General features: G+C 49.4%; 1 protein-coding gene across 1 annotated transcript in view; it reads left to right on the top strand.

Moving 5' to 3' along the window:
- LOC134948338 (ficolin-1-A-like) overlaps positions 1-22,575 on the top strand; it is a 93,937-nt gene that overhangs the window by 29,947 nt on the left and 41,415 nt on the right. Inside the window, exon 5 of the mRNA XM_063936260.1 lies at positions 15,456-15,491. Within this exon, the coding sequence (XP_063792330.1) occupies positions 15,456-15,491 (36 nt within the window). The remainder of the gene's footprint in view (positions 1-15,455; positions 15,492-22,575) is intronic.

Raw genomic sequence — 22,575 nt, 5'->3', positions numbered from 1 at the left:
TGTCTTAACCTAGGAGGCACAAACAAAAGACCTACCGGAAGGTCTGGAGGAGCCTGCTCCTGTGCTCTAAGGACTAATGACAAGAGGTCCTGGGTAATGCCCACTTTAATACATGATGGGGACACAATGGGCAATGGTTTCTCGGTGGTCTCCTGGATTGGAGCAAAACTCTGCGAGAGCGCATCAGCCTTGATGTTTTTTGACCCAGGGCGATATGTTATCAAAAAATTAAAGCGAGCAAAAAACAAAGCCCATCGTGCCTGCCTGGCATTGAGACGCTTCGCTGACTCTAAATATGCCAAATTCTTATGGTCGGTGAGAATTGAGACCACAAACTTAGCCCCCTCAAGCCAGTGTCTCCACTCCTCGAGTGCATCCTTAATAGCCAACAATTCCCGGTTACCCACGTCATAATTCATCTCGGCAGGCGAAAATTTACGGGAAAAGTAAGCACAGGCATGAAGGCGATTATCAGACACTCCCATCTGAGAGAGCACTGCCCCAATACCCATCTCAGAGGCATCCACCTCCACCACAAAAGGACGCTCTGGATCTGGGTGTCGCAGCACCTTGGCCGAGACAAATGCCCTTTTAAAACGGGCAAAAGCCGCTTTGGCCTCACAAGACCAGTGAGCAACATCCGCCCCTTTCTTAGTGAGTGCCACCAAGGGCGCTACTATAGACGAAAATCCAGCGATAAATCGTCTATAAAAATTTGCAAAGCCCAGGAAACGCTGAAGCGCCTTCAAACTAGTGTGCTGCACCCAATCCAGGACTGCCTGTACCTTGGAACCCTCCATTTGGAAACCTTCTGGGGAGATAATATATCCTAGAAATGCGATTTGCTGAACTTCAAATTCGCACTTCTCGAGCTTCGCCCCAAGCCGGTGGTCTCTGAGTTTCTGGAGGACTAAGCGTACATGCTTCCGATGTTCCTCCAGGGAATGGGAGAAGATTAGGATGTCATCTAAGTATACAACTAAGAATCTATCCAAATATTCCCTGAGCACATCGTTCATGAAATCCTGGAAGACTGCCGGGGCATTACAGAGCCCAAAAGGCATCACCAAATATTCATAATGCCCTGAGTGGGTATTAAAGGCAGTCTTCCATTCATCCCCCTCTCTTATTCGGATTAGAATGTACGCACCGCGTAGGTCAATCTTAGAAAAAATGGTGGCAGTACGAAGCTGGTCAAACAAGACCGAAATGAGAGGCAGTGGGTATGAGTTTTTAATCGTGATACGGTTCAATTCCCTGAAGTCAATGCAGGGTCGCAACGAACCGTCCTTTTTACCCACGAAGAAGAACCCCGACCCAACTGGAGACTGTGAAGGTCTGATAAATTCCTTAGCCAAGTTCTCCTGAATGTACTCTGCCATAGCCTGAGTCTCAGGACGTGACAGGGAGTACAACCTGCTCTTGGGAAGCTTAGCATTCGGCAACAAATCAATGGCACAGTCATAGGGGCGATGGGGAGGTAGTACCTCTGCAACTTTTTTGGAGAACACGTCCGCAAAATCTGCATAACATCCTGGCAATCCTGGCAAACTTAGCTGCGAAAGCCTGACTGGAAGGCTCAAGCAACTCCTGAAACAATCAGTACCCCAACTAAGAATCTCCCCAGAGACCCAGTCAAATTGAGGATTGTGGGCCCTTAACCAGGGTAACCCCAACACCAATGGGGCAAAAGTACAGACAGTCACATAAAAGGACAATTTTTCAGAGTGTGTGGCTCCAATAAACAAAGAAATCTGGCTAGTGCAAGAGGTAATTTTACCCTGGGATAATGGTTCCCCGTTTAACCCACAAATCTCAATTTCCGATGCCAAGGGTACTAAGGGAACAGAATGTTTCAGGGCGAATTGGCGGTCCATAAAAACCCCGTCGGCCCCACTGTCCACAAAGGCCTGTCTTGACAGTTTGACCGAGGATCTTCAAGGTCACCGGAATGATAAAAGTCTTCTTGGGAAATTCTGACTTCTGGCCTGACAGGATATTTCCCATCACCCTCAGGCCCTGAAGTTTTCCGACTTTTCTGGGCATGATACTACCACATGACCTTTATTCCCACAGTACAAACACAACCCCTGCTGTCTCCTCTGCGTCTTCTCATGCGAGGAGAGGCGGGTAGCCCCAATCTGCATAGGCTCCTCTGAAAATTCCTCAGAGTCCGAGGTTCCCTTGGGAAAGAAGGAAACCTCGGTCTCCCTTTCAAGCCTACGCTCTCTCAGCCGTCTATCCACCAGGATGGATAACTGCATGAGCTGATCCAAGCTATCAGGCAAGGGATATTGTACCAGTTGGTCTTTTATCTGGTTAGAAAGACCTCTTCAGTACTGGTGTCTCAGGGCTGAGTCATTCCACTGGGTATCATGGGCCAACCTCCGAAACTCCGTACAGTAAACCTCAACTGGCCTTCGCCCTTGCTTAAGGATCGAAATCTGAGCCTCGGCTGAGGCCGTCTTGTCAGGGTCATCATAAAACATGCCCAGTGCCGTAAAAAAAGCATCAACACTTTTAAGCGACGGACAGTCAGGCTGCAACCCATATGCCCAGACCTGTGGGTCTCCTTGTAGCAAGGAAATCACTATGCCCACCCGCTGAATCTCTGACCCAGAAGACTGAGGCCTAAGCTGGAAATATAGCTTGCAGCTCTCCTTGAAACAAAAGAACTGCGAGCGATCTCCAGAAAAACGATCCGGGAGATTTACTTTCGGCTCCTTAACCCTTGAAGGTGCTGCTGCTGCGGGAGCTCCGCCAGCGGCCTGGGAGGTGTGCATTTTAATGGACAAATCATTAAATTGTCGAGTCAAGACCTGCACCTGATCGACCACCTGTTGCAAAGTATTTTGAGGGGTATGCTCCATATTCCCACAAAATTTCAACAGGAGTATTTGGCTGCTGAATATGTTATGCACACCAGTGCCTGCAGGAATGTACTGGTGTCTGAACGGAGAGGGATGCAAAACAATTGAACTCACAGACAGACTGGGGAATATGACATTACGTACACAGAAGGTGATAGGGTAACAAAATAAACACAAAGTGAACAGAGAAGCCCAGAGGCTAAGAAACTGGGTGTCTCCCTAGTATTAGGAATGCTCAGATGAAAAGAAGCGAGATGTTGTGTTTTAATACGTAGAGAACCCGAAATGCTGTTGCTAAGGGCAACAGCAAAACCCTAAATGGTTACCAACGGGTGTGGCAGTAAACTCCTTGGTCAGAGATGGAATAATAGACACAAGGAGAGTCTCCACAATCCTAGTCCTCACTTGCAGTGCACTGGTTCAGCTTACTGCCACTAAACTGACACCAGAACACCTTGCACAGTGAGAAAGGATTTTGGCAGGCAAGTCTGAGAATACAGCCGCAAACTTGCTAAGTTCACAGAGTAGCAAAAGAACCCCAGCAAGTTAAACGACTGACTCCAGTCTTACTGCTAGGTCTGGATTGGCAGATTGTAGTACCAGCATAAATAATTCAGACAGGCGTCTGGCCAATGGCAGCCCAACCAGTGGAACGAAGTGTGCCATCTTCGAAAACCTGTCAACGACAACCCAGATGGCTGTCATCCCCGAGGATTTGGGCAAGTCCACCACAAAATCCATTGAAATGTGGGTCCATGGCTTACGTGGAATAGAGAGTGGATGTAATGGGCCAACAGGAACCCCTCTAGGAGTCTTATTTCGGGCACAGATGTCACATGCCCGAACCCACTGATCCACATCCTTAGCCACCGAGGGCCACCACACCGCCCTAGATAGCAACTCCCGAGTTCTAGCAATACCCGGGTGACCTGCCGACTTCTTGGCATGGAATTCCAGGAACACTCGCTGTCTTAACCTAGGAGGCACAAACAAAAGACCTACCGGAAGGTCTGGAGGAGCCTGCTCCTGTGCTCTAAGGACTAATGACAAGAGGTCCTGGGTAATGCCCACTTTAATACATGATGGGGACACAATGGGCAATGGCTCCTCGGTGGTCTCCTGGATTGGAGCAAAACTCTGCGAGAGCGCATCAGCCTTGATGTTTTTTGACCCTGGGCGATATGTTATCAAAAAATTAAAGCGAGCAAAAAACAAAGCCCATCGTGCCTGCCTGGCATTGAGACGCTTCGCTGACTCTAAATATGCCAAATTCTTATGGTCGGTGAGAATTGAGACCACAAACTTAGCCCCCTCAAGCCAGTGTCTCCACTCCTCGAGTGCATCCTTAATAGCCAACAATTCCCGGTTACCCACGTCATAATTCATCTCGGCAGGCGAAAATTTACGGGAAAAGTAAGCACAGGCATGAAGGCGATTATCAGACACTCCCATCTGAGAGAGCACTGCCCCAATACCCATCTCAGAGGCATCCACCTCCACCACAAAAGGACGCTCTGGATCTGGGTGTCGCAGCACCTTGGCCGAGACAAATGCCCTTTTAAAACGGGCAAAAGCCGCTTTGGCCTCACAAGACCAGTGAGCAACATCCGCCCCTTTCTTAGTGAGTGCCACCAAGGGCGCTACTATAGACGAAAATCCAGCGATTTATAAAAATTTGCAAAGCCCAGGAAACGCTGAAGCGTCTTCAAACTAGTGGGCTGCACCCAATCCAGGACTGCCTGTACCTTGGAACCCTCCATTTGGAAACCTTCTGGGGAGATAATATATCCTAGAAATGCGATTTGCTGAACTTCAAATTCGCACTTCTCGAGCTTCGCCCCAAGCCGGTGGTCTCTGAGTTTCTGGAGGACTAAGCGTACATGCTTCCGATGTTCCTCCAGGGAATGGGAGAAGATTAGGATGTCATCTAAGTATACAACTAAGAATCTATCCAAATATTCCCTGAGCACATCGTTCATGAAATCCTGGAAGACTGCCGGGGCATTACAGAGCCCAAAAGGCATCACCAAATATTCATAATGCCCTGAGTGGGTATTAAAGGCAGTCTTCCATTCATCCCCCTCTCTTATTCGGATTAGAATGTACGCACCGCGTAGGTCAATCTTAGAAAAAATGGTGGCAGTACGAAGCTGGTCAAACAAGACCGAAATGAGAGGCAGTGGGTATGAGTTTTTAATCGTGATACGGTTCAATTCCCTGAAGTCGATGCAGGGTCGCAACGAACCGTCCTTTTTACCCACGAAGAAGAACCCCGACCCAACTGGAGACTGTGAAGGTCTGATAAATTCCTTAGCCAAGTTCTCCTGAATGTACTCTGCCATAGCCTGAGTCTCAGGACGTGACAGGGAGTACAACCTGCTCTTGGGAAGCTTAGCATTCGGCAACAAATCAATGGCACAGTCATAGGGGCGATGGGGAGGTAGTACCTCTGCAACTTTTTTGGAGAACACGTCCGCAAAATCTGCATAACATCCTGGCAATCCTGGCAAACTTAGCTGCGAAAGCCTGACTGGAAGGCTCAAGCAACTCCTGAAACAATCAGTACCCCAACTAAGAATCTCCCCAGAGACCCAGTCAAATTGAGGATTGTGGGCCCTTAACCAGGGTAACCCCAACACCAATGGGGCAAAAGTACAGACAGTCACATAAAAGGACAATTTTTCAGAGTGTGTGGCTCCAATAAACAAAGAAATCTGGCTAGTGCAAGAGGTAATTTTACCCTGGGATAATGGTTCCCCGTTTAACCCACAAATCTCAATTTCCGATGCCAAGGGTACTAAGGGAACAGAATGTTTCAGGGCGAATTGGCGGTCCATAAAAACCCCGTCGGCCCCACTGTCCACAAAGGCCTGTCTTGACAGTTTGACCGAGGATCTTCAAGGTCACCGGAATGATAAAAGTCTTCTTGGGAAATTCTGACTTCTGGCCTGACAGGATATTTCCCATCACCCTCAGGCCCTGAAGTTTTCCGACTTTTCTGGGCATGATACTACCACATGACCTTTATTCCCACAGTACAAACACAACCCCTGCTGTCTCCTCTGCGTCTTCTCATGCGAGGAGAGGCGGGTAGCCCCAATCTGCATAGGCTCCTCGGAAAATTCCTCAGAGTCCGAGGTTCCCTTGGGAAAGAAGGAAACCTCGGTCTCCCTTTCAAGCCTACGCTCTCTCAGCCGTCTATCCACCAGGATGGATAACTGCATGAGCTGATCCAAGCTATCAGGCAAGGGATATTGTACCAGTTGGTCTTTTATCTGGTTAGAAAGACCTCTTCAGTACTGGTGTCTCAGGGCTGAGTCATTCCACTGGGTATCATGGGCCAACCTCCGAAACTCCGTACAGTAAACCTCAACTGGCCTTCGCCCTTGCTTAAGGATCGAAATCTGAGCCTCGGCTGAGGCCGTCTTGTCAGGGTCATCATAAAACATGCCCAGTGCCGTAAAAAAAGCATCAACACTTTTAAGCGACGGACAGTCAGGCTGCAACCCATATGCCCAGACCTGTGGGTCTCCTTGTAGCAAGGAAATCACTATGCCCACCCGCTGAATCTCTGACCCAGAAGACTGAGGCCTAAGCTGGAAATATAGCTTGCAGCTCTCCTTGAAACAAAAGAACTGCGAGCGATCTCCAGAAAAACCATCCGGGAGATTTACTTTCGGCTCCTTAACCCTTGAAGGTGCTGCTGCTGCGGGAGCTCCGCCAGCGGCCTGGGAGGTGTGCATTTTAATGGACAAATCATTAAATTGTCGAGTCAAGACCTGCACCTGATCGACCACCTGTTGCAAAGTATTTTGAGGGGTATGCTCCATATTCCCACAAAATTTCAACAGGAGTATTTGGCTGCTGAATATGTTATGCACACCAGTGCCTGCAGGAATGTACTGGTGTCTGAACGGAGAGGGATGCAAAACAATTGAACTCACAGACAGACTGGGGAATATGACATTACGTACACAGAAGGTGATAGGGTAACAAAATAAACACAAAGTGAACAGAGAAGCCCAGAGGCTAAGAAACTGGGTGTCTCCCTAGTATTAGGAATGCTCAGATGAAAAGAAGCGAGATGTTGTGTTTTAATACGTAGAGAACCCGAAATGCTGTTGCTAAGGGCAACAGCAAAACCCTAAATGGTTACCAACGGGTGTGGCAGTAAACTCCTTGGTCAGAGATGGAATAATAGACACAAGGAGAGTCTCCACAATCCTAGTCCTCACTTGCAGTGCACTGGTTCAGCTTACTGCCACTAAACTGACACCAGAACACCTTGCACAGTGAGAAAGGATTTTGGCAGGCAAGTCTGAGAATACAGCCGCAAACTTGCTAAGTTCACAGAGTAGCAAAAGAACCCCAGCAAGTTAAACGACTGACTCCAGTCTTACTGCTAGGTCTGGATTGGCAGATTGTAGTACCAAATCCCAAGGCCTATTTGCAGTAAGCAACAAACAAATACAAAGTTACACAGTACTGGCTAACTTTCAGGAACTGACTAACCAACAAAGATTCAGCAGCATCTGCTTAACCTGAGAAGAGGCTTTATATAGCAGGTGCTGTCCACGCCCCACTCAGACCTCACAGACTGTGAGCACAAAAACCAGCACCGGATCCCCTGCCGTGCACAAAGCCTGTAACCACTGCACAGCAAAAGACCCGAACCGGAGTATCAGCTGCGCTCAGGTTACTCCGCTAGCACTTGTCTCCCGGTTGCCATGACGACGTGGCAGCACAGGGCAGGAGACCCTAACAGTACCCCCCCTCTGACGAGGGGTCAAAGAACCCCTAACACCGGGTTTATCGGGGAACTGCGAGAAGAAAGAGCGTATCAGTCTGGGGGCATGAAGATCACAACTGCGCACCCACGACCGCTCCTCCGGGCCATACCCCTTCCAGTGCACCAAAAATGACAGCCGACCCCGAACCATCTTGGAGTCAAGAATCCTTTCAACAACAAACTCCCTCTGGCCACGTATCAGTAGAGGAGAAGGTCTTCCACTGGAAGAAGGATTACTAATCGCCCGTTTTAAAAGGGAACAATTAAATGTTTTATTGATACCCATAGAACGGGGCAGATCTAACTGAAATGCCACCGGATTGATAACCCTAGTGATCTTATAAGGGCCGATGAACCGGGGGCCTAACTTATGAGATGGCTGTCTCAACTTCAAATTCTTGGTAGACAACCAGACGAAGTCTCCTAATTTGAAGCTGCAGGGTCTTTTCCGCTGATCAAAAACCCTTTTGGTCACTAATGACACAGACACAAGGGCTTTCTTCACTTTCCTCCAAATACCCCTAAGGACCGAAACCACAGAGGAACCACCAGGCGTGGAGTCCAGGGGGTCAAAAGAATTGGCCTTAGGATGATGCCCATACACACAAAGGAAGGGAGAGATCTCTGTAGCAGAGTGAGCCGCGTTGTTATAGGCAAACTCTGCCATGGACAGATGAGCAACCCAGTCATGCTGGCACTTGGAGACATAACACCTGACGAACTGCTCCAAGGACTGGTTCACCCTTTCAGTCTGCCCATTAGACTGCGGATGGTAGCCTGACGACAAGCTGACAGAAATCTGGAGATCGGAACAAAATGCCCTCCAGAATTTGGCCACAAACTGGGATCCGCGGTCAGAGACCACATCAAGTGGAAACCTGTGGAGGCGCACAACATGCAGCATAAATAATTCAGACAGGCGTCTGGCCAATGGCAGCCCAACCAGTGGAACGAAGTGTGCCATCTTCGAAAACCTGTCAACGACAACCCAGATGGCTGTCATCCCCGAGGATTTGGGCAAGTCCACCACAAAATCCATTGAAATGTGGGTCCATGGCTTACGTGGAATAGAGAGTGGATGTAATGGGCCAACAGGAACCCCTCTAGGAGTCTTATTTCGGGCACAGATGTCACATGCCCGAACCCACTGATCCACATCCTTAGCCACCGAGGGCCACCACACTGCCCTAGATAGCAACTCCTGAGTTCTAGCAATACCCGGGTGACCTGCCGACTTCTTGGCATGGAATTCCAGGAACACTCGCTGTCTTAACCTAGGAGGCACAAACAAAAGACCTACCGGAAGGTCTGGAGGAGCCTGCTCCTGTGCTCTAAGGACTAATGACAAGAGGTCCTGGGTAATGCCCACTTTAATACATGATGGGGACACAATGGGCAATGGCTCCTCGGTGGTCTCCTGGATTGGAGCAAAACTCTGCGAGAGCGCATCAGCCTTGATGTTTTTTGACCCAGGGCGATATGTTATCAAAAAATTAAAGCGAGCAAAAAACAAAGCCCATCGTGCCTGCCTGGCATTGAGACGCTTCGCTGACTCTAAATATGCCAAATTCTTATGGTCGGTGAGAATTGAGACCACAAACTTAGCCCCCTCAAGCCAGTGTCTCCACTCCTCGAGTGCATCCTTAATAGCCAACAATTCCCGGTTACCCACGTCATAATTCATCTCGGCAGGCGAAAATTTACGGGAAAAGTAAGCACAGGCATGAAGGCGATTATCAGACACTCCCATCTGAGAGAGCACTGCCCCAATACCCATCTCAGAGGCATCCACCTCCACCACAAAAGGACGCTCTGGATCTGGGTGTCGCAGCACCTTGGCCGAGACAAATGCCCTTTTAAAACGGGCAAAAGCCGCTTTGGCCTCACAAGACCAGTGAGCAACATCCGCCCCTTTCTTAGTGAGTGCCACCAAGGGCGCTACTATAGACGAAAATCCAGCGATAAATCGTCTATAAAAATTTGCAAAGCCCAGGAAACGCTGAAGCGTCTTCAAACTAGTGGGCTGCACCCAATCCAGGACTGCCTGTACCTTGGAACCCTCCATTTGGAAACCTTCTGGGGAGATAATATATCCTAGAAATGCGATTTGCTGAACTTCAAATTCGCACTTCTCGAGCTTCGCCCCAAGCCGGTGGTCTCTGAGTTTCTGGAGGACTAAGCGTACATGCTTCCGATGTTCCTCCAGGGAATGGGAGAAGATTAGGATGTCATCTAAGTATACAACTAAGAATCTATCCAAATATTCCCTGAGCACATCGTTCATGAAATCCTGGAAGACTGCCGGGGCATTACAGAGCCCAAAAGGCATCACCAAATATTCATAATGCCCTGAGTGGGTATTAAAGGCAGTCTTCCATTCATCCCCCTCTCTTATTCGGATTAGAATGTACGCACCGCGTAGGTCAATCTTAGAAAAAATGGTGGCAGTACGAAGCTGGTCAAACAAGACCGAAATGAGAGGCAGTGGGTATGAGTTTTTAATCGTGATACGGTTCAATTCCCTGAAGTCGATGCAGGGTCGCAACGAACCGTCCTTTTTACCCACGAAGAAGAACCCCGACCCAACTGGAGACTGTGAAGGTCTGATAAATTCCTTAGCCAAGTTCTCCTGAATGTACTCTGCCATAGCCTGAGTCTCAGGACGTGACAGGGAGTACAACCTGCTCTTGGGAAGCTTAGCATTCGGCAACAAATCAATGGCACAGTCATAGGGGCGATGGGGAGGTAGTACCTATGCAACTTTTTTGGAGAACACGTCCGCAAAATCTGCATAACATCCTGGCAATCCTGGCAAACTTAGCTGCGAAAGCCTGACTGGAAGGCTCAAGCAACTCCTGAAACAATCAGTACCCCAACTAAGAATCTCCCCAGAGACCCAGTCAAATTGAGGATTGTGGGCCCTTAACCAGGGTAACCCCAACACCAATGGGGCAAAAGTACAGACAGTCACATAAAAGGACAATTTTTCAGAGTGTGTGGCTCCAATAAACAAAGAAATCTGGCTAGTGCAAGAGGTAATTTTACCCTGGGAAAATGGTTCCCCGTTTAACCCACAAATCTCAATTTCCGATGCCAAGGGTACTAAGGGAACAGAATGTTTCAGGGCGAATTGGCGGTCCATAAAAACCCCGTCGGCCCCACTGTCCACAAAGGCCTGTCTTGACAGTTTGACCGAGGATCTTCAAGGTCACCGGAATGATAAAAGTCTTCTTGGGAAATTCTGACTTCTGGCCTGACAGGATATTTCCCATCACCCTCAGGCCCTGAAGTTTTCCGACTTTTCTGGGCATGATACTACCACATGACCTTTATTCCCACAGTACAAACACAACCCCTGCTGTCTCCTCTGCGTCTTCTCATGCGAGGAGAGGCGGGTAGCCCCAATCTGCATAGGCTCCTCGGAAAATTCCTCAGAGTCCGAGGTTCCCTTGGGAAAGAAGCAAACCTCGGTCTCCCTTTCAAGCCTACGCTCTCTCAGCCGTCTATCCACCAGGATGGATAACTGCATGAGCTGATCCAAGCTATCAGGCAAGGGATATTGTACCAGTTGGTCTTTTATCTGGTTAGAAAGACCTCTTCAGTACTGGTGTCTCAGGGCTGGGTCATTCCACTGGGTATCATGGGCCAACCTCCGAAACTCCGTACAGTAAACCTCAACTGGCCTTCGCCCTTGCTTAAGGATCGAAATCTGAGCCTCGGCTGAGGCCGTCTTGTCAGGGTCATCATAAAACATGCCCAGTGCCGTAAAAAAAGCATCAACACTTTTAAGCGACGGACACTCAGGCTGCAACCCATATGCCCAGACCTGTGGGTCTCCTTGTAGCAAGGAAATCACTATGCCCACCCGCTGAATCTCTGACCCAGAAGACTGAGGCCTAAGCTGGAAATATAGCTTGCAGCTCTCCTTGAAACAAAAGAACTGCGAGCGATCTCCAGAAAAACGATCCAGGAGATTTACTTTCGGCTCCTTAACCCTTGAAGGTGCTGCTGCTGCGGGAGCTCCGCCAGCGGCCTGGGAGGTGTGCATTTTAATGGACAAATCATTAAATTGTCGAGTCAAGACCTGCACCTGATCGACCACCTGTTGCAAAGTATTTTGAGGGGTATGCTCCATATTCCCACAAAATTTCAACAGGAGTATTTGGCTGCTGAATATGTTATGCACACCAGTGCCTGCAGGAATGTACTGGTGTCTGAACGGAGAGGGATGCAAAACAATTGAACTCACAGACAGACTGGGGAATATGACATTACGTACACAGAAGGTGATAGGGTAACAAAATAAACACAAAGTGAACAGAGAAGCCCAGAGGCTAAGAAACTGGGTGTCTCCCTAGTATTAGGAATGCTCAGATGAAAAGAAGCGAGATGTTGTGTTTTAATACGTAGAGAACCCGAAATGCTGTTGCTAAGGGCAACAGCAAAACCCTAAATGGTTACCAACGGGTGTGGCAGTAAACTCCTTGGTCAGAGATGGAATAATAGACACAAGGAGAGTCTCCACAATCCTAGTCCTCACTTGCAGTGCACTGGTTCAGCTTACTGCCACTAAACTGACACCAGAACACCTTGCACAGTGAGAAAGGATTTTGGCAGGCAAGTCTGAGAATACAGCAGCAAACTTGCTAAGTTCACAGAGTAGCAAAAGAACCCCAGCAAGTTAAACGACTGACTCCAGTCTTACTGCTAGGTCTGGATTGGCAGAGTGTAGTACCAAATCCCAAGGCCTATTTGCAGTAAGCAACAAACAAATACAAAGTTACACAGTACTGGCTAACTTTCAGGAACTGACTAACCAACAAAGATTCAGCAGCATCTGCTTAACCTGAGAAGAGGCTTTATATAGCAGGTGCTGTCCACGGCTTACTCAGACCTCACAGACTGTGAGCACAAAAACCAGCAACGGATCCCCTGCCGTGCACAAAGCCTGTAACCACTGCACAGCAAAAGACCCGAACCGGAGTATCAGCTGCGCTCAGGTTACTCCGCTAGCACTTGTCTCCGGTTGCCATGACGACGTGGCAGCACAGGGCAGGAGACCCTAACAGGCCCTTGAGTCTTCAGGCACCCCACCCTGCCTCCTTCTCCGCTGCCTGGGGGGTAACGAGGAGGACCCTGCGGCCATAGAATTGCAGCCCTGCTTGCGTGACCTGCAGCTCCGCCTCCCAATCCTATCCTCGCTAACCTGAGATGCCAACTCCCTCCTCCATCCGCCCACCGCAGCATGGCCACCGCCACCCAACTGGCCCCGCTATGAACCCCTACCCCAGGACGTTAGCTCCCAGGTACCTGCTCCCTGGAGCTCCCCGCCAGCTGCAGGGGAAACATACCTCCCGCTCTGTGTACGCATGCCCCCGCACTCTGCACTGCCCACCGCTCCTGGCCGGTAACAGACTCCAGCTCGAGCCGGAAGCGGCAGGGGAGAGAGAGCATCTACGGCCGCCGCTGCGTGCTCCCGTGCGCCAGCCGATCGGGCCGCAGCAGACACATATACAAGGTGCTGAGTCCAATCTCGGCAGGCGCCGCGCCCGCGCATCCCGGACACCAGGGGATGGAGCCAAAGCCTGAGACCCGGCCACAGCACCCTCCCGCCCACTTACCGCCTGCCGTCCGCCCCGCCACCCATGGTCGGCAACCAACTCCAGCAGTGGCGGCAGGGACGAGACAGCACCCTCAGCCACCGCTGCGCGCACCCGCTCGCCAGCCGAAGCAGACTGAGATCGAGCAGCAGAGACCACAGGCCCCGTGGAAACCCCTCCACTACCGTCTCCAGAGCGGTAACGAACGGGGGACCGGGGGGAACGATGGGGACGGGAAGCGGAGGCCATTAAAAAAGGAATGACACAAGGAGAGGGGGACCCCACTACAAAACCACTATCAAGGAGGGGGGGATATAAGCCCAGGCCTTTACTGTAGGAAGTACAGATAATAACCTACAGATAACAACCTAAACTGCCCTAGGCTCACAAAAAGCAAAGCTACAGCCTACCTGAAAGCCAAATCTCTCCCTATCACAATGAAAACACTCACCAGCCGAAAGGCAAAATGAAAGAGACAGAATACACCACAAATCCAGCCCAATTCATCCACTGACACAACCCCTAACTTTTCCTAATTGGCTGTAACCTGTCATACCATATTGATCCACCCCCAGCCCAGCAGGTTTAACTCTCTCCATTCCAAATATTGTCATTCTGCTCTCCTTCTGTGCTTAGACTTGGGCCTCATCACCATGATATCTCATTATGGTATGCATTTATTCAGGGCCGGCGCCACCACTAGGCAGCTTTAGGCAGCTGCCTACGGGCGCCTGCCACTGGAGGGCGGCACGCTTCAGAGTCCCGCTAAAATAAACATTTTCTCAAAATAACTGCATCTGGAGGATGCAGCCACAGATGATGTGTCCCAGGCTGCTCTGTTTGACCAGGAGTGAAGGAGTTGATGGCGGCGGCGGCGACAGCAGAGCTGAGCTGAGCGTGCTGCTGCTGCTTTTTGCGGAAGTGATGGGCTCGAGGGATGCCGGGCGCAGCTTCTCTGGACAGAGACACTGAGGAGCGGGGGAAGCAGCAGCGGATCAGAGCGTGCTCTTGCAGTGTGTTGAAGTGACAGACTATGAGGATGCCGGGGCGCAGTTTCACTGGACAGAGACGCCGTAGAGCAGAGGTAACCTGAAACTGTGGTGAATCAGCAGCCCGACTCCAGGAGATCAGGTCACTGGCACCTTGCTGGTTTCTCCCTGCTCTGCCATGTTAACACAGCTGGTTAGAGCAGAGAAACAAGTGGTCAGAGTGTGTACAGTCTGCAGTAGTATGTATATGTGCATGCTGTACAATATGTAAGTGTATATGTGCATGCTGTATGTGTGTGTATTTATATATGTACGTGTGTGTGTGTGTGTGTGTGTGTGTGTGTGTGTGTGTGTGTGTGTGTGTGTGTGTGTGATATGTATGTGTATATGTGCATGTTGTGTGTGTGTGTGTGTGTGTGTGTGTGTGTGTGTGTGTGTGTGTGTGTGTGTGTGTGTGTGTGTATGTGCATGTTATATGTGGAAGTTGTGTATTACCCCATCGCACACATTGCTTTTAGTTTCTGAGGCCCTATGAGGAGCCATATTAACAATTGCAGGCTTTGCAGCCCTTAGTACTATTAATAATTAGATATAGTACCTATCTATTATATAAAACAACAGACAGTAGGGATCAGTATGATATCCCGGCGTATGGTATCACCGCATTTGAAATACCGATGCCGGGATCCCAGAGTTAAAAATACAGACGGGTGAGTAAAGGGTGTTCTACCATCTCCCCACCCCCTAACCATCCCTACTCGCTGGCTAAAGCTAACCCTCCCACCCTGTAGCCTAACCATTACCCTTTGAGAGGGATGCCTAACCCTAACCCTCCTACCCGCAGCCTAACCCTAACCCCCCGGGATGCTGCATAAACCTACCCCCCCAACACCGCCCCCCCCACCAATCTGGCTAACCTCTGCAGCACCACGGTGTCTACTCATTCGGGATCCCATTGGTCGGGATTCCGACGCCGGGATGTTGTTCCCTTTCTGCATTCCGGTGTCGGCTTTCAGACTAATATAAGTGGGGGCGGGGGGGGGGGGGGGGCAGTAGGCTGAGCTTTTGCCTAGGGTGTCGAGAAACCTTGCACCGGCCCTGCATTTATTCCAAAATATGGAAAAATCCGATATCCAAAATACTTCTGGTCCCAAGCATTTTGGATAAGGGATACTTAACCTGTAATAATTATTCTTTCTCTGTCTAGGAGATAAAGGAGATCCAGGAGTTCCTGCCCAGGGAAGTGAGTATTATACAAACAAGGAAAATGTTTTTGAGAATGTTTTTGTTTGGTTTTTTCTCATTATGAATTCCAAATATGTAATAAATTCTGATCATTTTTTGACAGTTCTACGAGAGGCATAAATCACATTTCTTTTAGTCATGTTTATTTATGATTTTATTGTTTTGAATGTGTTATACTAAATTGAAGTGTAGTTAAATGGAAACAGGAAATTGCTAGGACTAGGTAATAAGGTAATATACATTTACATAACCATCTTGATAATTTATAAGAATATGCTAAACACTTTCTTGACTCCAGATCTATTGCTCTATCCATGACCGCTGTAAGTTCATAGCCATCAGAAGCCATTTAGAGTTGCAGGGGCAAACACCGGGTTTCTAGTGGTGGTGCACCCCATGTCATTCCACCAGACTACGATCCTTAAGTACAGTCCAGGTTTTAAGGATAGCCAACTGTCCCTATTTTAGTGGGACAGTCCCATATTTCGGACACTGTTCCACTGTCCAACCCGCGGTCTGCAGTATCCCGCCCGTGGGGGGAAGTGTTAGGAAACTTTTGATCACTGCTACTCTTTCCTTTCACTATTTATTGGAGGCTGTGATAGTACTACCATTACCAGAGCTGTAACTAGTTATGTCCCAGTGGTGCCTTGCCTACAGCGCATATGCACTGTGGGCTCACCATCTGGCAGCACCATTGCCCGCTCATTCACAGCCGCCCGCTGCCCACCTCCCGCCCCTGCAGCGCTGCAGTGTGTGTAGTGGTTTGCACTCAGCTACTTCCATGTTACTGAGCGCAACACTATAGAGGCTTGAAGCACCACCTTACCCCCTGATCGAATGCTCTGCCACCCCACCCCCCCCCCAGTGTCTCCAGGGAGAGAAGTGATGACGTCTCTCCCAGCCCTAGCTGACTCCCACAGTGCCCTGTGCCGCAAGGATCCACGGTGTTTGGGCGGGGCAAAGAGAGGAGGAGGCACTGAGGCAGATCATAGTGCAGTCTGAGTGAGTAGTGCATAGACTAAAAAGAGTACCTTGCTCAATGTGTAATAGGGGACTATACCTGGTGCAGTGTGTAAAAGGGGTTCTACCTGGTGCATTGTGTAAAGGGGACTCTACATGGCATAATGTGTAAAAGGGGACTCTACCTGGCACAATGTGCAAAAGGAGGCTGTACCTGGTGTAATGTGTAAAATGGGACTCTACCTGGCATAATGTGTAAAAGGAGGCTGTACCTGGTGTAATCTGTAAAATGTGACTCTGTGGCGTAATGTGTAAAATGGGACTCTACATGGTATAATGTGTAAAAGGGGGCCGTAACTGATGTAAAGTGTAAAAGGGGGCCCAACCTGCCGTAATGTGTATAGGGGTCTCTACATGGTGTTATGTATATAAGGGGCTCTACCTGGTGTAATGTGTATACTGTAAGTGGTACTACAGTGTGGTGTAATTTGAATAATGGAAACTACTGTGCACCGTAACATGAATTGGTATTATTTTGTGACCACGCCCCTTCCCCATGAAGCAAGCAACGCCTCTATATTTTTGATGCACACCTCAGGTGCGCACTGACCCTGTTTTACTTATAGTGGAAAAGGCACTAATTCTATTTCTGACACGGCACCAAAATGTCTAGTTACGGCTCTCGACCTAATTCAGATCTGATCGCAGCGGCAAATTTGTTAGCTAATGGGCAAAACCATGTGCACTGCAGGGGGGGCAGATATAACATGGGCAGAGAGAGTTAGATTTGGGTGGGTTATTTTGTTTCTGTGCAGGGTAAATACTGGCTACTTTATTTTTACACTGCAATTTAGATTTCAGTTTGAACACACCCCACCCAAATCTAACTCTCTCTGCACATGTTATATCTCCCCCCGCACTGCACATGGTTTTGCCCATTTGCTAACAAATTTGCTGCTGCGAACAGGTCTGAATTAGGCCCTCTGTCCACTACACTAAATTAACACATCCCAGTACATAATAGCCACTTCCAAACCCACTGAGATTAACAATGACCATGGGTGCCGTGTCGAGCGGGAATGGGGGGAGTGCGTACTAATCAGAGGTGTAACTAGGGTTTTCGGAGCCCAGGGCAAGATGAAGAGTGGCGCTGGGCGTGGTCACATACCAGAAGGGGCGTGGCCACTGAAAATAAGAATTTACTTACCGATAATTCTATTTCTCATAGTCCGTAGTGGATGCTGGGGACTCCGTAAGGACCATGGGGAATAGCAGCTCCGCAGGAGACTGGGCACAAATAGAAAGCTTTAGGACTACCTGGTGTGCACTGGCTCCTCCCCCTATGACCCTCCTCCAAGCCTCAGTTAGGATACTGTGCCCGGAAGAGCTGACACAATAAAGAAGGATTTTGAATCCCGGGTAAGACTCATACCAGCCACACCAATCACACCTTACAACTTGTGATATGAAACCCAGTTAACAGCATGACAACAGAGGAGCCTCTGAATAGATGGCTCACAACAATAACCCGATTAGTTAACAATAACTATGTACAAGTATTGCAGACAATCCGCACTTGGGATGGGCACCCAGCATCCACTACGGACTACGAGAAATAGAATTATCGGTAAGTAAATTCTTATTTTCTCTGACGTCCTAGTGGATGCTGGGGACTCCGTAAGGACCATGGGGATTATACCAAAGCTCCCAAACGGGCGGGAGAGTGCGGATGACTCTGCAGCACCGAATGAGAAAACTCAAGGTCCTCCTCAGCCAGGGTGTCAAATTTGTAAAATTTTACAAAGGTATTTGACCCTGACCAAGTTGCAGCTCGGCAAAGTTGTAAAGCCGAGACCCCTCGGGCAGCCGCCCAAGATGAGCCCACCTTCCTTGTGGAATGGGCTTTTACTGATTTAGGCTGCGGTAGTCCTACCGCAGAATGCGCCAGCTGAATAGTGCTACAAATCCAGCGCGCGATAGTCTGCTTAGAAGCAGGAGCACCCAGCTTGTTGGGTGCATACAGGATAAACAGCGAGTCAGTTTTCCTGACTCCAGCCGTCCTGGAAACATATATTTTCAGGGCCCTGATAACGTCCAGCAACTTGGAGTCCTCCAAGTCTTTCGTAGCCGCAGGCACCACAATAGGTTGGTTCAGGTGAAACGCTGAAACCACCTTAGGGAGAAACTGAGGACGAGTCCTCAATTCCGCCCTGTCCGAATGGAAAATCAGATAAGGGCTTTTACAGGATAAAGCCGCCAATTCTGACACGCGCCTGGCCGAAGCCAGGGCCAACAGCATGACCACTTTCCATGTGAGATATTTTAAATCCACAGATTTAAGTGGTTCAAACCAATGTGATTTTAGGAACCCCAAAACTACATTGAGATCCCAAGGTGCCACTGGAGGCACAAAAGGAGGTTGTATATGCAGCACTCCCTTGACAAACGTCTGAACTTCAGGAACTGAAGCCAGTACTTTCTGGAAGAAAATCGACAGGGCCGAAATCTGAACCTTAATGGATCCCAATTTGAGGCCCATAGACACCCCTGTTTGCAGGAAATGCAGGAATCGACCCAGTTGAAATTCCTCCGTCGGGGCCTTCCTGGCCTTGCACCACGCAACATATTTCCGCCAAATGCAGTGATAATGCTTTGCGGTTACATCCTTCCTGGCTTTTATCAAGGTAGGGATGACTTCCTCTGGAATGCCTTTTTCCTTCAGGATCCGGCGTTCAACCACCATGCCATCAAACGCAGCCGCGGTAAGTCTTGGAACAAACAGGGTCCCTGCTGGAGCAGGTCCCTTCTTAGAGGTAGAGGCCACGGGTCCTCTGTGAGCATCTCTTGAAGTTCCGGGTACCAAGTCCTTCTTGGCCAATCCGGAGCCACGAGTATAGTTCTTACTCCTCTCCGTCTTATAATTCTCAGTACCTTGGGTATGAGAGGCAGAGGAGGGAACACATAAACCGACTGGTACACCCACGGCGTTACCAGAGCATCCACAGCTATCGCCTGAGGGTCCCTTGACCTGGCGCAATATCTTCTTAGTTTTTTGTTGAGGCGGGACGCCATCATGTCCACCTTTGGTTGTTCCCAACGGTTTACAATCATGTGGAAGACTTCCGGGTGAAGTCCCCACTCTCCCGGGTGGAGGTCGTGTCTGCTGAGGAAGTCTGCTTCTCCTGCTTCTTGTGCCGCCCTGTCTGTTTACGTGGGCGACCGCCGTGATGTTGTCCGACTGGATCAACACCGGCTGGTCCTGAAGCAGAGGTCTCGCTTGGCTTAGGGCATTGTAAATGGCCCTTAGCTCCAGGATATTTATGTGAAGTGAAGTCTCCAGGTTTGACCACAATCCCTGGAAATTTCTTCCCTGTGTGACTGCTCCCCAGCCTCGAAGGCTGGCATCCGTGGTCACCAGGACCCAGTCCTGAATGCCGAATCTGCGGCCCTCTAAAAGATGAGCACTCTGCAGCCACCACAGGAGAGACACCCTTGTCCTTGGTGACAGGGTTATCCTCTGATGCATCTGAAGATGCGATCCGGACCATTTGTCCAGCAGGTCCCACTGGAAAGTTCTTGCGTGGAATCTGCCGAATGGAATTGCTTCGTAAGAAGCCACCATTTTTCCCAGGACCCTTGTGCATTGAAGCACCGATACTTGACCTGGTTTTAGGAGGTTTCTGACTAGATCGGATAACTCCCTGGCTTTCTCCTCCGGGAGAAATACCTTTTTATGGACTGTGTCCAGAATCATCCCTAGGAACAGAAGACGTGTCGTCGGGATCAGCTGCGACTTTGGAATATTGAGAATCCAACCGTGCTGTCGTAACACTTCTTGAGATAGTGCTACCCCCACTACCAACTGTTCCCTGGATCTCGCCCTTATCAGGAGATCGTCCAAGTACGGGATAATTAAAACTCCCTTCCTTCGAAGGAGTATCATCATTTCGGCCATTACCTTGGTAAAGACCCGCGGTGCCGTGGACAACCCAAACGGCAGCGTCTGGAACTGATAGTGGCAGTCCTGTACCACAAACCTGAGGTACCCTTGGTGAGAAGGGTAAATGGGGACATGTAGGTAAGCATCCTTGATGTCCAGTGACACCAAATAATCCCCTTCCTCCAGGCTCGAGATAACCGCTCTCAGCGATTCCATCTTGAATTTGAACTTCTTTATGTAAGTGTTCAATGACTTCAGATTTAAAATGGGTCTCACCGAACCGTCCGGTTTCGGTACCACAAACATTGTGGATTAATACCCCTTTCCTTGTTGCAGGAGGGGTACCTTGGTTATCACCTGCTGGGAATACAGCTTGTGAATAGCCTCTAATACCGCTTCCCTGTCGGAGGGAAACGGCGGGGGAAAGACGTCTCGAATTCCAATTTGTACCCCTGGGATACTACCCGAAGGATCCAGGGATCTACCTGTGAGCGAGCCCACTGTGTGCTGAAATTCTTGAGACGGGCCCCCACCGTACCTGAGTCCGCCTGTAGAGCCCCAGCGTCATGCTGAGGACTTGGCGGAAGCGGGGGAGGACTTCTGTTCCTGGGAACTGGCTGTTTGCTGCAGCTTTTTTCCTCTCCCTTTGCCACGTGGCAGAAAAGAGGAGCCTTTCGCCCGCTTGCCCTTATGGTTCCGAAAGGACTGCGTATGATAATATGGTGTCTTCTTTTGCTGAGAGGTAACCTGGGGTAAAAACGTTGATTTCCCAGCAGTTGCCGTGGAAACCAGGTCCGACAGACCTACCCCAAATAACTCCTCCCCTTTATAAGGCAATACTTCCATATGCCTTTTAGAATCGGCATCACCTGACCACTGCCGAGTCCATAACCCTCTCCTGGCGGAAATTGACATAGCACTTACTCTTGATGCCAGCCGGCAAATATCCCTCTGTGCATCACGCATGTATAAAAATGCATCTTTTAAATGCTCTAAAGTCAGTAATATACTGTCCCTATCCAGGGTATCAATATTTTCTGTCAGGGAGTCTGACCATGCCACCCCAGCACTGCACATCCAGGCTGAGGCGATCGCTGGTCGCAGTATAACACCAGTGTGTGTGTATATACACTTTAGTATAGTCTCCTGCTTTCTGTCAGCAGGTTCCTTAAGGGCGGCCGTATCAGGAGACGGTAGGGCCACCTGTTTGGACAAGCGTGTGAGCGCCTTATCCACCCTAGGGGGTGTTTCCCAACGTGCCCTATCCTCTGGCGGGAAAGGATACGCTGCCAATAATCTCTTAGGAATGATCAGTTTCTTATCGGGAGAAATCCACGCTTCATCACATACTTCATTTAATTCCTCAGATGCAGGAAAAACTACAGGTAGTTTTTTCTCACCAAACATAGGCCCTCATTCCGAGTTGTTCGCTCGGTATTTTTCATCGCATCGCAATGAAAATCCGCTTAGTACGCATGCGCAATGTTCGCACTGCGACTGCGCCAAGTAACTTTGCTATGTAGAAAGTAATTTTACTCACGGCTTTTTCATCGCTCCGGCGATCGTAATGTGATTGACAGGAAATGGGTGTTACTGGGCGGAAACACGGCGTTTCAGGGGCGTGTGGCTGAAAACGCTACCGTTTCCGGAAAAAACGCAGGAGTGGCCGGAGAAACGGTGGGAGTGCCTGGGCGAACGCTGGGTGTGTTTGTGACGTCAAACAGGAACGACAAGCACTGAACTGATCGCACAGGCAGAGTAAGTCTGAAGCTACTCTGAAACTGCTAAGTAGTTAGTAATCGCAATATTGCGAATACATCGGTCGCAATTTTAAGAAGCTAAGATTCACTCCCAGTAGGCGGCGGCTTAGCGTGTGTAACTCTGCTAAATTCGCCTTGCGACCGATCAACTCGGAATGAGGGCCATAATACCCTTTTTAGTGGTACCTGGGGTATTATCAGAAATGTGTAAAACATTTTTAATTGCCTTAATCATGTAACGTGTGGCCCTACTGGAAGTTACATTTGTCTCCTCGTCGTCGACACTGGAGTCGGTATCCGTGTCAACGTCTGTATCTGCCATCTGAGGTAGCGGGCGTTTTAGAGCCCCTGATGACCTATGAGACGCCTGGACAGGCACAAGCTGAGAAGCCGGCTGTCCCATGTCGTCAAACTTCTTA

Source organism: Pseudophryne corroboree, chromosome 8 (genome assembly GCF_028390025.1).
Source record: "Pseudophryne corroboree isolate aPseCor3 chromosome 8, aPseCor3.hap2, whole genome shotgun sequence".
Lineage (NCBI taxonomy): Eukaryota > Metazoa > Chordata > Amphibia > Anura > Myobatrachidae > Pseudophryne > Pseudophryne corroboree.
Note: the sequence above shows the minus strand (reverse complement) of the source record. Positions and strands in the feature narration are given on the sequence as shown.